The sequence below is a fragment of the Xiphias gladius genome, chromosome 3 (genome assembly GCF_016859285.1).
Source record: "Xiphias gladius isolate SHS-SW01 ecotype Sanya breed wild chromosome 3, ASM1685928v1, whole genome shotgun sequence".
Classification (NCBI taxonomy): domain Eukaryota; kingdom Metazoa; phylum Chordata; class Actinopteri; order Istiophoriformes; family Xiphiidae; genus Xiphias; species Xiphias gladius.
The window spans coordinates 23,026,484-23,042,488 of record NC_053402.1 but is presented as its reverse complement, the minus strand read 5'-3'; the positions used below and the strand labels follow the sequence as shown (position 1 = coordinate 23,042,488).

Below are 16,005 nucleotides of genomic sequence, written 5' to 3'. Positions count from 1 at the left end.
TTGGATTGAGTAGCTTGTGAAAAATAAGGTACTTCAATGCAAGTACGCTGCACCTGTTTATTGTAATGTATCGGATACATATTTAATCAACACTTCACAACTCCGGCCGCTAAACTCATTTTCCGGTTGGGACTTGAAATAATTTGGATTCAGTGAGTGGATTAAAAACTGGATTCCTAAATATATAAAACGCTTTTAAACCTCAGCCATACTGAAGACCTCGACAACAAGCAGAAAAAAGCGGGGAGTTAGCATGTGCGGCCCTGTCACCATAGCTGAGCAGAAAGTCACACATCATCAAGGAAAAAGCCGTCACTACCAAACTCAATCTGTGACTGATGGTATCTGCAAACTGCAGAGCAAAACAACTACAAATGAATAAATAAATAAGATTCTCCCGATTGTCACTCTCAATCAAATCAGATGCTTTAAGGTTGAGTGTCTGAATCAAACTTTTACTTACCTTGCAGACACCTAAAAAGCGTTTATATAGTGACTAGACTCACACTGTTGACGGCAGCCCTGTTGATCCCTGACACCGTCACGCCCATAGAATTCCTCTAAATAAACCTCAACTGCTCGCCATTGCATTCATTCAAACCTGCTGTCACAACAACCACCAGTGGTAATATTTAGGCTCACAAAAACCACCTATTGTACGGAATAAATAAAATATTATTACTCTGGATCTCTGCACCCGATGACTGTGCTGTGATTATCGGCCAAGGGCTCTCAAATGGTGCGTGTGTGTGTGTGTTTTTTTGTGTGTGTGTGTGAAGTGTGTGAAGTGTGTGCGACTTTTCTTATCAGGTGCGAGCAGAAAGCAGGTTGCGTGGCTTTCTCTCCGGCAGGGAAGCGGAACATTTGGAGAACGTACCGTAGGAGATGGGGATGTCGAGATCGCCCTGCCAGGACATCTGCCCTGATTCGTCTATGGAGTGCTGCGCTGTAAAAACACAACAACAAGCCTCTTGTTTACAGCTCGTTCTCAGTCCATCACTGCTTCTGATTTATTAGATCTCCAAAGGAGGACAATTGCATGGAAATCTACTGTGCCATGCTGTATTCACACTGGCTGCCCATCAAGTGCGGAAGTGCTACTTTGTCAGTGGACGGGTGGATATAACCATAGATAGTAAATGTGTGTGTGAACAGAATGTCACTTCAAGCCATTATGTATAATAATGTCCAGCTTCCACTGAGCTGCAAAAAAAGTCCCATTATTTTATTCTTTTTGTACTTTACATTCCTGCGCACTCTCATTTAGCAGAAACAGGATGGCAGCATGACACAGTGGCCGTGCAAAGTTATTGTTACTCTGAACTGGGTTTTCACGGTACCGTGAAGTGAAGAGCAGATAATGAGGATGGACTTTACCTTTCAAGTGGCTGCGTCCAATCGTCACAAACCCAGAGGAGATAAAGTTGTGCATGTCTTGGCCTCCACTGCGCAGGTTTTCTTTCCCATAGTGCCCTGGTAAGGCAAAAAAAGAAAAGAAAAAAAAAATGGTGGAAAATTTCAGCAAAATATTTGAGGGCTAAAATGCATCGATGTTCTTTTTGTCTGAAGGCATGGTCACACCAGCAAGTGGCACAGAAAAATAAATACTTGTCTTCACAAAGAAGCTAGAGGCTTAGTGACAAAGACTACTTAAAGGGGTAGTTGGTTTACTACTGTGGCGGGAAAATGAACGGTTTACACACTAGCAGCATACTAGGAAATTGCTAGCGCTGGCGGGTAACAATAGCCCTGTGAGCTGCTTTCATTTTCTCTGCTCTGGCCCACTTACTCACCCATGGCAGTTTGTTCTCAGGATTGTACATCATTTTATTTAATAAAGAGTTGTTGGAGAGGGGAAAAAAAAACAGACTAATGAGTTTTCTGTCAGTTAGCAAGCTCGTAAGGTTGGTCGCTAACAGGACAATTAGTTCACACAATCTATCGAAGAGACAAATTTGTACCATCGACTCCTGTCTCATAACTGTCGAAGGTACAAGCCTGTGTACATAAACACTTCGGGAGAGAAGTTAACCACGACTCCAGTGGCGCATTTGAGCAAGAAGCATCCTGTCACCAACATTAAAATTCTGTGATTCTGTGCGCTCCTAAGGGCAGATGAAAGCTAGAGATACATATTGTGTTGAGAAAACTGGCAATACAATTTATCGATGTTGACAAATTCAACAATGAGACATTTTGAATTTGCTGCTGCTCTAATTAGCAACTCTGTCCTCTCTCCTCTCTCTTCTCTCCCTCTCTTCTCTATAGCAACGGTGGCTAAGGATTAACACAACATAAACCTGAAGGGTTGTTACATGATCTGGGACAGTCCCATTATTATATGTGAAGTGACATTGTGTATACCGTTTAAAATAAAATTTGAAATGGTAACACAGAAGGGGGAAAAACACTTCTTGACACTTTGCAACTCTACAATAGCTTCTGCCATTTTGGAGTCTCTAGTTCTATGATCCCTCAAAGGTCCACACTGTGAATACAGTTTGTTAGTGGTCAGTGGCACAAATTTTCTGGTCAAAGTTCACAAAAGTTAAACTCAGCATGAAGAATTCACTCCAGTTGACTTTTGCCCCAGTGAGTGGATCCACCAATAGTGACGATTCCATTTAAATGAACTGATTTTTCCTGCAGATTTCCACCATTTTAAACGCTGGTGTGACTGGGATTTAATACTGAAAAGTTTCTGTACTCAATTCCCCAGTCTTTTCTGCCATTTTATAAAAGAGCAGCCACAGATGACAAGAATACCAAACAGAGCTAAAATGGCATAACTGACGAAACCGACTCTCAGGTGGGATCCTCAGCTCGTCAATATGTATTGCTTAAGGATGCCAGAGATGCAGTCTGCAGGTTTCAGGGCCCATTTATCAAACATTCCTTCTCTTTCTTCACAGTAAGTGAAATAGTACATTGAATTGGAAAGTGAAATTGCCGTGCTTTTGACTCCTCGGGGGAAAGATGATTGGGGTTTGGTGCACTTGATTTTAGGATCAATTTAACCCCCGTTTAAGATTTTGGAGAGTTGTTTCTAAGGATGCGATGCAGTACACCTCAGGCATACAACCTTTTGGAGTTCACTGGTGTTAGAAGATCACTCCGTTACGCAATATGTACCACGTCACCGTTAACTCTCCTCCAAACCACTGCTGTAATTCACAGCATGAACAGCATGAACACAGGGAGCAAGACAAGGTGCCTGCTGGCACCCTGGCAACATTTGATTGTCCTGCCAATCACAGGCAAGTCTTCAAAAGAAACAAAAGAATATGAGGCCGAATAACTGAGAAGAAAGAGCAGAAAATCCCAAATCTGGTTAGTTGGCTTATTAAATTGTCTCTCCTCCTTCCTTTCCCCTCTCTTTCCCTCTAGTCCTTCTCTACATGAACTAGCGAACAGCTAAATTCCTCTTTCTCCAAGGAACAACTTCAAAGTCAATAACATCACTCAGACCTTTGGGCCTTGGGAAGCCGAGATCGAACAGCATTTCAAATTATCATAATGAGAAGGAACACCTGGGACCGTTAGGCCTGGTCTTCATCACACCGAAGTTCGGCACTGAGGCCTGAGCTCCACAGCTTGTTTGTTTCTTTATATCAAACCCAGAGGATGACTATAAACTGATTACTGATGCCCTCTGAACATCACTGTTAATTTGGGACCTTAGAAGAAATCAGTGACTATCCAAATAAAGGAATTAATATGTTCTTCCGTATTCAGGTATTTTTTTAACAGCACAGTGAGGTATCTATGTAGATGATATAGTGAAGGATCAGTGTGATTCCTCCCAGGGTGAAATGCTGATGATTCATAACCTCCGCATCCTCCAAGGACGGCACCATGGAGCTGTAATCAGGTAGCTGGAGATGCTGACTGTGATGTAAATTGCTCCCATGTGCCAGTATAAACCTATAGCCCCTTATTATTTCTGGAAATGTTGCTCAAAATTGCCTTATCTACACTCCATAATCAAAACACATCTAACCTTCCTTGTAGAGAATAACCACACTTTTCATCTTATGTCCATGAATGAAGGGCAAAGCGTTTTATATGAGAGATAAAAACTCAAATATATCCTGATAAAAGTGAAATTTGCAAAGTAATGTTTGAACAGGCCTTTAGGGAAAAGTCTGCACATTTCTGCACTCCAGCCACGTAGGGTAGGAGTTAATGTTAAAGGGGGTCATGTATTAAACACACAAGGTTTATCTTAAATGACCATTGCTGTTAGCATTGCAGTCATCCCTCAGGAAAACTTTAAATAGTTTGACAAAACAATCTTAACTCAAGGTCGACTTACTATACTTTTTCAAGAGCTTTCATCCACATCTCAGGGTCTTCATCTTGAAAGAATGGTTGTACAAAACTATACAAGACCAGGATCAAAGGTACATACATTTTTGTACCTTTGATCCTGGTCTTTTGATCCTGGATACCACCCACTGGCAATGGGGGGAAACAGATAGGCTGGCTCGGTCCAGCAGAAACAAAACTGACCCGCCAGTAACTCTTTGTTTATGGTAGCTCTAGTCCTGAGGATGAACTGTCTGACCTCGTCGGAAACCAAATGCGTTTATAGTCGTTCTGAATGGCCAAACTGGAAGGTGCAGCGCACACTTTCAGACAGTCCTTCCAGGGAGATAAATATAGACACAAATGGTCTCTAATTGTTACTCTACAGTCAGGCTGAGACATCCAGACTCATCTTACCCTTGACATGACATCAGCCTTTGAAAACTTCATCCCGGAGTTGTTGTCGTATAATTTTAGAGCCAACTTCTGAAAGGTTTTAAAACTCAAAATGAACCCAGTCGCTGTAAATGTCCTACAGGGATTTTTCCATTCGCCGCCCGCAAACTGTGAAAGACATTTGTTGCCTATTTTCACAGCATCATAGGAACTTTAAAGCACAAAATGGGAGAAGAGAACAGAACTCTGGGAAATTGAAGTGATAATGCTCGCTCTAGGATAGTTCTGGAGGAGTAATATCCACACCAGAAGAAACACTCTATCAGCATTACATCTAAGTATAATATCTCTTCTGGAGCAGCAAGAGTTCACATCACACACTGCTGATGCTTTGAGTTCAAATCCAGAAAACAACCACTGCCGTACGTCACAGTCCTCCTTTTATGTTTTCTCCCTCATGCAAATACTTTCCTTTCTGCTAGGAATGCCGTAAAATCGGTCTCTTTGTCTTAAGTGTAACTATTATTTGAAGGGCAGTTTTTATCACTTGTGAAGTATATAAAGAGGAATGACCAAAAAAGGGAACTGAACTACATATAGGACACCATCGGCAGAGTGCGGCTTGTGATGGCACCACTTTATTTCACATCCTCAAATGTCAGTGTCCTACAAAGAAAATCTATTAAAATCTATCTTTATTCTCTTCAACCATTAACTCTGATCTGTTGATGTGACCCAGGAGATGGTTTCAGACCAGAGAAGCGCAGTGGCGGCTGGCTGCCATAATAAGGGTCATCTTATAAACCTGAAGTGGATCTGTGTAGTCAAAGCATTTTCAAAATCCATTTTCTTCTCCCAACCACTTATCTTTGACCTCGATGGGAAATATAAAGGGGTCAAAGAAAAGTTGAAAGCAGAATTTGCGAGGAAAAAGACAACCACTGTTCCCACATAGGCCTTCAGTGCACCAGGGACGTAAAACATGCAGTATTGATTGGAAACACTTTTCTTTATAATACAAACCTTTATTAATGAAAACCTCAAGGGCAAAGTAAATACTGAAAGTGTGAAACCTTGAATTAAACCTGATGTCTGGAGTTACAAGACATCAGGTTACAAGTCGTAAGTCTATTTTCTTTCCTCAGTAGTAATTGGTCACAGTCTAGCTTACATGTATAAGAGTAAATAAAGCCAAAAAAAAAAAAAGGCGTACTCTAAAATAATATCCTGCATGGGCACAAACATAAACAGCATACAGCTTTGACCTTTAATGTTGATCTAGCCAACTGAACCTTGACAAAAACGGAGAGATAATCTGCATATCGTGACTTTCTACAATAATTCTTTAAAAGGGAGGGTGCTTCAACACTTTAGCCCTGAGAATGCTGCCGAAATGATAAGAACCTTATTGGTTTTTTTTTTCCTTGTTACGAAGCCTTACCTTAACCTGACTCTAATTCTAACTTTAACCCTATAAACCGAGTTTTAACCCTTAAACGGCCCTCTGAAGAAGCAAAGACCAGACAAAATGTCCAAAAAATACCCTCGCTTCCAAGGTGTAAAACTCAAAATGTGTCCTCACGAAAGCACACCGCTGACACAAACAAGATTATTCGATCGATTACAGATGCATGTTCAAGCAGAACCACAGGGACACACAATGCAGTAACACATTCACATGCGGTACTGTCGTAGTAAAAGTGGCATCTAGTAATCTAGTACGAGAAGCTCAACAACAGCTAAAGGTACATAACATTCTACACTGAAAAACAAACAAAAACTCACATCACTGTTGTCATAAATCTGTCATAATATCTGACTCGTGTCTTCCCTGGAGGGACACCATCCCAGCTTGGACCCCCCCCCCCCGATGACTTCCCTATTCAAAAGCATTCACCCTCGCACTGTGACGTCCTGCCACTGTTCAGGCAAAAGGCAAACAATAGCAGGCCGACACGACACAGGTCGGCCAATTAAGACATCGCTTCTGTGGGTTGTTTGCACATTACGAGCAAAACAGCACCGTGTGTCTTTGGGAATCACACAAAGGATTAATCCTCATTCGATGTTTGCATTTACACACAGGGACACCGTAGCCTACAATTTGCGCTACATCAAGTTTTAAAGAATGAGTGCACAGCAATTAGCACCGGGCCAAACCTTTTATTAGCTTTGACTGTTAAAATTTAAATATCGCCGACTCGTTTTCTTTTGAAAGAACTATTTAAAAATATCTGAAAGGCCACGAATAAGAAAGCCTCTTTATTGTTTTTATATCTAATACCTTTTCAGACTTGTGTTCAAGGTTCAGACACAAGTCATGCTGGCACATTCCAGCTGTTACACTGCTCTAATGTGGTATTTGTCGGAGGGGAATCTCCCATAATGTTATGTTCTTTTTGAATGAAAGCCAGTTTTAAGCACATCACTTCCTGGTCGAGGTAAATGGGGCCCAGTAAAGCTGTCCGGTGGATAATTATTTAGTATTGGTTTAGATTTTTTGTTGCTCTACAGTCATTGCGGTTTGTTTTCAATTGGGGGGGGGGCTGTGGCCCCATATTGAGCCCCAGTTTTCTCCACCTAGTAATTAGTAATTAGTTTGTGGTTTATTCAGTAACAAGCACAAGATAATCACAATATATACTTGAAAAATAAAGTCCTCAAGGCCTTGTCTAGTGCCTTAACATCAAGTAATAATGCAGGTGGTATTGATCATAGAGTCCCTGTCATTTTAGTTGATAATGTGCTTCAATGGTGCATGCAGTCGTACCAAACTAATCTGCAATACATATAATTACCACCACCTTATAGCCCAGGGTGCTATCGCTGTCGCCCATTTTGCCTGGCTGATAATTCAGTCTTAGTGGCAGTATTTTCTCCGTTTGTTCAGCCATGGTTTCTTTTCCTTTTCCAGCTGCTGATTTTTCTTGTTGCAAACAAACTTTTGTTTATTTTAGATTTTTCTGCATTCCTAGACCTTCTGAACTGTCTTGAATCCCATAAATACTGCGTATTTGTAGGCCAAATCACTATTGTTTTAAAAGTGATGGATAAAGGACAGACCTTAACTTTTATGAATCTATTGTGAATTGCAACCTTTAAGATACACTCAGAGATTTGGTAATATCTCCCTCCAAACTCTCAAAATGTTCCTCCGGCTCACAACTTATGTTTCAAAACGTGACACAGTTCAAAGTTGAGTCTCAAAACATATGCGGAAAGAGAGTGGTGTTAATAAAGACTAGAAAAGGGAACATAATTTATGTGAAAATGATGATACTTTCAAAATTGCAAATGCAAGATTAAAGACAAGATAATTCAACACCATCCAGACTGGTGACCAAGTATCTAGTAATGTGCTTTTGGTAGAACAAGAACTTAGCATCTCACATCCTGCAGTTCAGTCCACATCAGCTCTCCTCTGACACCTTCCCTCCTTGTTGGGTGGTGGTGCGGGTGAGAGGAGGTTGGAGGCAGGGGTGACACGAGAGCGAAACAGAACTCTGCTGAAGATCTGGGACACCATACTAGGGCACTTTGCAAACGAGCTGATCCCCGGAGTAGGGATCTGGAGACCGACCGGATAAAAGTAGGAGGGACGGCGTTGCGCTACAGAATTATCTCTGGACGAAAAGCTTGCGTCTCCCGCAGAAGATGATCATTTTCATCTCAATTTTGAGCCAGTGCTGAGTAGGCTTATGGGACCACAGCGTGAGGGAGAGGAGAACTCATCCAGGACCTTGCATTTAATTCGCTCTATATTTTCTTATATGAGTCCTCTTAAGAAAGATTGAGGGGAAAGCTTAAGATTCACACCCCGTCCATCTATTACAGAAGGGTGCCAATCAAAGGATGTTGTGGCATATTAAAGAGGGCAAAGAAGATCTCTCCTCGCAACACATACTGTAACCATCGCAATAACATAAAACTGGATTTTATAAATGAACGTGCAGTGAAAATAACAAATAGGGCAAGTTATTTGGCCTTCAAACATACTCTATTTCACAGTTTGAGCTATTGATCTGCATAAAAGCAGCGTCACCTACCGTGGTTGGATGCCTTGCTGTGAACAGGTGTGTAATGATTCTTCGAGGTTCTGACTGGCGTCTCGTCTTTGGGGGACCCGTCAATCGCTCCAATGTTTTCATGTTCATACTGAGATATTGGAACTGGTCCTTGTTGCCTCAGAATGTCTGCCAGGGCTCTGAAAGGAAATGACACAAATGAAAAAAAAAAAAAAAAAATCTTTAACCTGAAATGTTTCCCTTTTTTCCAATTACCAACATTGTTTTTTTTCCTCCTCAACATCCACCTAAAGGTCTTCCTAATTTACTTAGCTGCCGCTCCAATTTAAATCCTAGAGGTTTGGAGCAAGCCAGACAGGAAATTCTAATTATACCCAAAGTCACGAGCGAGTTGGACTTTCAGTAGTGCGGTACACAAGGTACAGACGTGCTCTCTTATTTGTGCCAGGTGGGAGCTCAAGGCCCATTTATTAAGAGTTAACTTAGGGTCTCTTCTTTGAAGCCACAAAATAAAAACAATATTTCACCAACAGCATTTACAACTTTTGGAAGCACAGTGTCAGTCTGTGAGGTGGAGTGCCGGCACTGCATTTTCTTAAAGGAAATGAAAGGGCAATTTAACTGTGTCAATGTCAACCTAAAGCAACCAAGCAGTCCACTTTTCTGTAACTCTGTGACTTTGGGAGATATACAGTGTATTAATAGCATTTCCCTTCCAGGATGAGCACACTTTAGCCGTTTCGTTTTCACAGACAGAGGCGACCTGATTTTGCATTGTCCTAATTGGCTGCTATGTCGTGTGCAGCAGGAGCTATGGTTTGCAGGAACAGGCCCAACGTTTATAAACTGTTTTAATAAAAAAGTATAACATTAGTGAAATTAAACCATATAAGTATTTAAATACAGAAGTCCTTTTCATTGTTTTCAACTGTCATTGTCACAAATGCTGTGACTTGTTTATAATCCTAATTCAGCTTGAACAATGCTGCATTTTTGCGGTCAATACCAGTAACGATATAGAGTTTAAAAAATCTATCAAGAACATATCGGCCAATTCTGATGTTTTTAAACACTATATATCCTAAAAGGTTTGTTTAAATATGACTATTATAGTATTGTGAGAATTGTGACCAAGATATGGACACTTTTTCGGATGAAAAAAAGTATATAATGATATAAATAACTTAATCTGCATAGCACTTTCCTTGTAGCATGCCTGATCTCAAAAGTCAGGAGTGTTTCCAAAGTCTGGTGTCTTAAACTACAAATGCCCAGGACTAACCAGTAGAGCCCCATCCCCCAATCTAAAGGGATGCAAGTAGTCAAAACATGCATCAATAATGTTAAGGCATACTTTGGAGCAAGGCCACCTAATCCCTTGAGTGTCAGCAACAACGTTTTAAAATCAATTCATAACCGAACCCGGGTCGTGTAAAACCTAGATAGAGAGGACGCATGTCGACTGAAAACAACAGTGGGCCAAGAATCAACCCTTGCAGAACGCCACAATTAAACGGACTTATAGAGGCACAGAAGTCTGCTATTAACAGAGAGGTTTGAACTTTACAGGTTTAAAGCGGCACTCTGAAAGGATACTTTAAGTCCAGTGGTATTCTACATTTTTCTTGTGGTCAACAAATCCTATCAAAAGAGTAAACCCAACAATGAAATGGTCCCACCAGCAAGTATTGTGTCTGTGTAAAGCCAAATCCTGATATATCTTATTCCTCTTTGCCATAGAGCTCCATTGTTGTCCAAAAACCATTAAAAACACATTACTGAGCCACACTGTTGCACAGGGTGACACACTGTAGTTTATTGTGACACAATCCCACATGCACCGTGCTGCTGGAAATGCTTACTTCCAGGCCAAATGTGTATTAATCCATGGTTGAAATTAGCCCCCCAAAAAATGCACTATTTACTATTTGCTAAAAACTACAGTGTCCAGCTGTTTTAGGAAATAACTAAACATTTAAAAAAAAGAAACTACATATTTGTAACCCATTTGTCTTCAGTAGGAACCAATGGTCACGGACCCGACAGCTACAGAGAGGCTGGGAAAGTTGGACAGTATTGAGGGATGGACTAACTCATTGTTAGTTCTTTCCTTTTCATGGGATTCGTTGACAGCAACAAAATACAGAAGACAACCAGCCTTACCCTTCAAAACAAAGTTTCTGTGTAGCAGAACCGAACTAAATCAACCGAACTAAAAGCAGAACAAAACTGTGACTGTCTCTCTGGTGGACAAGCTATGTAATGAAAATGATGACCTCAAACATATCTTTGGCATTTCTGTACTGAAGTCGTTTTTTTTTTTTATTGTGCAACACATTTGGACACACCAGTATATTTGCTGTAAGCTAAAAATCAGCTCATAATATTGGCTCTAAATCCTAAGAGCAGACTTCTTACACAAACTTTTGGCTTTTTCTGTCCCTTTTAAATTGAACTTTCAATCATTCTGCTGCTATCTTAATTTCTAGGTCTCGCAATTGGAGACCAAAGCCTTATTTTCCCCGCCTCGCCGGCATAAATTGCATCTCGGTTTGCTCTGCAGAAGGTGATCAATACAACCCGTTCAAATCATTGGTCTTAGCTCTCACTTGGCATTTCTTGTGTTTTGGTGAAGGTCACAGACCAAACAGCAAAGGTCTGCCAACAGCTCAGTATTCTGCTCACACTGCTGCCTCAGTTACAGAGGTAGGAGTCAAAATTACTTTCAAGAAGCACTGGAAATTAACAGAGATGTCCCCACTTTTAAGGAGCAGAACCTTGCCAAATGTAAAGCTAATCCCATGTTCCACTACTTCTATTTGGCCACGGCTGTCAGCATGAACGTCCACAGCCAGCCTCTGAGGTCTATTCCAGCTGACATCATTATGATTGCTCAATTTGCCAAATGGTTGGTGAGAATAAACAAATCATAAAAAGAAGAAATAACACTATTGAGCACCCGGGAAGCCATGCCTCCTCATTTAAACGTTCTCTCTCTCTCTAAACTCCCATGGCCACGGCTCATATCGAAGTGATGGCATTAAGCAGAACCACTTGAAAGTACGCCCCGTGGCTAGGATAGAGGAGCTGTAGGAAGACATAAACTTCACCATCTCCTCGTTTCTCAGAGCATAGATGGAAAATAAAAGTGCTGCGTCATGAAATTTGTTGTTCTTTTTGTGTCTGTTGTTTCAAATGAAATACTGTCTTATAAAGTCTCAGGACTCCATTTATATTAACGGCTGACTATGCCAGCTTTTGAAAAGACACTTCCAGCGATCACTGGAGCTTAATTTTAATGTATAACTGATCTACTGCAACAGCTCCTTTGTGTTGTTGTCAGGGCTTGAATTTGGACATTTTTATCCTGAACTTGTCACCCTCTCTCTATGAGGAAGAAAGTTGAGTAATGTCCCTTGACATTTTCAAAGCAGCAGGCACCGAAGTTTCATGACCAAGGCATAACGATGCTGAATTATCGTCACATCATTAAATCAACCGCCCGGGCTCTGGCTGAGAAGCAAGATGTCGTCCTCTGCTCTGTCCAAAACGAACTCTGGATAATAGTGGGTGACTCAAGTGACTCCTGGATAAGAGCGTTGACTAAGTGACTATGATTTTTTCTCTACCAGCGGGTGGCAAACATGCGATTTTAGTCAGACCCGAGCCCAATTTGAAGCCCAAACCGTTCTACACTTTCCATTCCCACTGAAGCAAGTGCTGAGAGTATCCCAGCGTGCATCGCACAAAAGGTAGCTTGGACAGGTGTTTTTTTCAAAGCTTTCTATAAATAGTGTGCGATTGCCAGTCTATCGAACAGACAAACACATTTGAGTTTTGGGTTTCTGCTTCACTTGTCCTGCTTGTCTTGATGATGGAAATTCATCCGAACATGATAAAAACATGCAAATGCCACATATAAAGCTAGATGCCAAGATTCAAACCAGACCCTGACCAAAAAATGAACCAATCCCTCACAAATTAAAACAAATTTCCACGCAAAACTCGGACCTTAAACCTGCAATAACTCATTTTTGGCCACTTTTTTGGGCAGCAGAAACAAAATGTGAACACAACACTGACATATCGCCTTTTAATTTGATATAGCAAACTTTCATATTTACAAAAAAATACAGAGTTGTGGGGTAACATTAGTATGCATTTGGAGCCATGGCTCTTGTCTTCTTTTTCCAACATTCACTCCCTTTGAGCTCTGTTTTTGGTCTCTGCCGACTCCTGAGGGAAATATCTGGCTCTTTATCTACTACGTCTTTAGCTCCACCACGTTCACCGGCTAGCCTCTAACTGTGTCTGTCCGCTGACTGGTGTTGGGCAGGTAGCGTGCAATGGGTTTTTAGAGTTTTTTTTCCCATAAAAAAACCAACTGTCTGCCGTGGCTGAGAATGATGCTATAAAGAGCGGGTCTACAGAGTTATGATAATTCTCCATGGGCTCATCACAGCAATCGACCACTTTCACATACAGATAGTCATGTCACCTTTTAAAAAATATTGATGATAGGTGCTTTAACTTTGTGCCTGAAGGGTTACGCGTGTCCAGGTCATATTATTGATTAATTGGTCTGGATACATTTTCTTTGTCTCAGAAAATGATAGAAAACACAGAAAAACGCTCGTAAAATTCCCAGAGCTCAAAACCACGTCCTCGATTTGCTTTCCCCTTTCTTATAGTGAAAGACAAATAAATGCATGAGACTCTCATAATTGAAAAGTGGAACCATCTAATTATTGGCATTTTGGTTGAAAAATGACAAACAATGAATCGATTATCAAAATAGCTGTGGATTAATTTTGTGTTGATTAAATAACTGATTAATGTACTAATAATTTCAGCTCTAGAAGTGGGATTCATCCACCTTTCAAGGCCCTGATAACACATTACTTTGTCAATAAGCTTCTTTCTACGGGCCAAGGAGTCCTGCACGAGCACGAAATAAAAAGTTTGACCAGTTTTGAATTTTTTCACATTATGTGTACTGTATTTGTGTCTCACTCTGCGCTTACCTTAATGGTTTGAAGTGGGCAGGTCTCAGATGGAAAAAAAGGTAGGTAACATCATGTACGTCCGTGCACCAATTAGAATTTAGCAGCATTTAAAAGGACAATCTTTTGACAGTTGTGGGGCTGTTTGCTTGTGTTGCCAATCAAATCTTACGTTGTTAATCAAATCTGATCAAACCACGGCCACACAGTCATAAACAATCAATCATCATTTATTAAGAGTCCAACACTGAACAACTCAGGTTGTCTTTCACGTAAGATTTGAGGCCACGTTTTACAGAGAGCTGTCCGCGTGCACGTGGTTAAAACCACGTAGGCTCATGCCACCACTGCACCATTTGTAGTCTGCAACAGAGTCTGCCCTATTGCGTAGCTTATCAAGAGACCAGCAGTCTTTCAAATGCTCACAACATGCCAATAATTTCGACCACTTGTGTGGGGCACTGGGAAACAAATGGAGATGGAGTGTAAATCTACGGAGACAGAGTCGGATCAAAAACTTAAAAGGTTTTGTTTCGGGACACAGGGGCAGAAAACGGCAGTTCTTTGTGTGAAATTAGGAAACAAAAACCTAGCTGGCAACATTAAGTCGTCATTTAGTGTTCTGATGACGGTGGGAAAAACGTTACCTGAGGTCTGATCCCGACATCGCCATAAAGCAGTTTGTCCGGCTGGTGACGGCATTGGCCAAGGGATATGTGTGTATGTTGCTTTCATGCTCACTGAGCAATTCGGTGACCACTACTGGTGCCTTGAGGATTTAGACGTATTGTCATCGTAGAGGAGACCACTCCCGTCAGGACGAACGTGATCACTCATAATGGCTTTCAGTGGCATTTGTTTTATCACCCCCACCCCCCCGAGGTTGAATGGACGTAAAATACCATCCCCTTCCCCATCCAAGGATTGACACAGAATGGGGATGTGTACCATGGAAAGGAATACAGTCTTGGCATTTTTTGACAGGGAAGCTCCGGGGAGGAGAGTAACGGCATGTGTTAAAGGTCATGGGATGGATTGCACATATCATATCCAGGCTGTAATTTATGTAGACTTCTATAAATCAGCTGAGTCACCAGGACAGCAGCTGAATGTGCATGGATTTCCACTCTAAAGCTCTCGGATTGAACTGACAGCCAGAAAAAGCCTCATTGTGGACCCAGACTGTGGATGTGTGCAGTGCTATGTGAAGGTCTGTAAGGTCTTTTCCCTCCGTTTGAACACGGTCTGACCACAGGCAAACTGCGGATGGCATTTTCTTACTAAAATGACAAGCCAGTATTGCAGTGAAACACACTTGAAACGCGGCTCCGGGGGCATATGGGTGGATATACCCCCCAAACCCAGAGTTAAGACTGAGATAAACCTTTACAGTGTAAATTCATACAAATATATGGGGGTTTTTTTCTACTTTGTAATTGAAGGAATTGTGATAGCGTGAAAAAAAAAAAAAAAATCTTACCTGTGCACATTCATTTCCTGAGGAGGCTTGGTGGCTTTATCGTAGGCAACTTTAGCAGAAATCCCAATGGAAATGATGAGCGCTATGACCCCGCAGGTGATGTACACCGTGGTGTTGGTCTGGTCCAGCTCCGGGTCATACGTATCACCTGTTGGCGCCGGCGAAGGGGGCTGGGTCTTGATCCAGTCGGGGGTGTTGTAGTTGGTGCAGCTCTTCTGCTCCAGCCGCTTCCCCCGGTCCGCGCAGCAGAAGCGCAGGAAGCAGCTGCCGCAGCAGAAGCGGTGGTCGGTGTTGTTACAGGCGAACTCTTTGTCGTACTGCCCGCTCACGTCGTAGTAGCCCAGGCAGGTGTCGTGCTGGACGCCGCCGACCGAGGGGGCCTGGACCTGGGTGATCTTCCCCGGCACGGCCGCGGCCACGGGGACCGCAGTGGTGCTGCCGTTGACCTCCTTCACCTTTGGGTTCCTCCTCTGCGGGGTTTTGCTCTTTTTGTTGGTGGTGGCGGCGCACAGGACATTCAGTGGGTCTAGGTACATCAAAAGAAGCAGGAGGTGCTTTATCCCCATCATTTGAGGACGCGCTGGTGTTTGTTCGTCGGCCTCCACTCTCTTCTGTCCGCTCCTTCTCTCTGAATGTCGCTCTCCCGCCTCTTACCGAGTGCAGCTTCTTGCGGGTTTCTTCGTGGCGGGTACTCCCTTGGGTGTCAAGCTTCCACTGACGGACTGTGACTGGCAGCTTCCGCGCATCTTCGGACTTTGCTGTCTGCCAGTGTAGCGTCTGTTCGCTTACAGGG

General features: G+C 42.1%; 1 protein-coding gene across 1 annotated transcript in view; it reads right to left on the bottom strand.

Annotated features, from left to right (window-relative positions):
- Window positions 1-15,778, bottom strand: part of LOC120788089 (protein shisa-6) — a 70,732-nt gene extending 54,954 nt beyond the window's left edge. Inside the window, exons 1-4 of the mRNA XM_040123596.1 lie at window positions 15,213-15,778; window positions 8,751-8,908; window positions 1,378-1,473; window positions 878-946 (exon numbers count right to left, since the gene is read on the bottom strand). Coding sequence (XP_039979530.1) covers window positions 878-946; window positions 1,378-1,473; window positions 8,751-8,908; window positions 15,213-15,778 — 889 coding nt within the window. The remainder of the gene's footprint in view (window positions 1-877; window positions 947-1,377; window positions 1,474-8,750; window positions 8,909-15,212) is intronic.
- Between the last annotated feature and the right edge of the window lie 227 nt (window positions 15,779-16,005).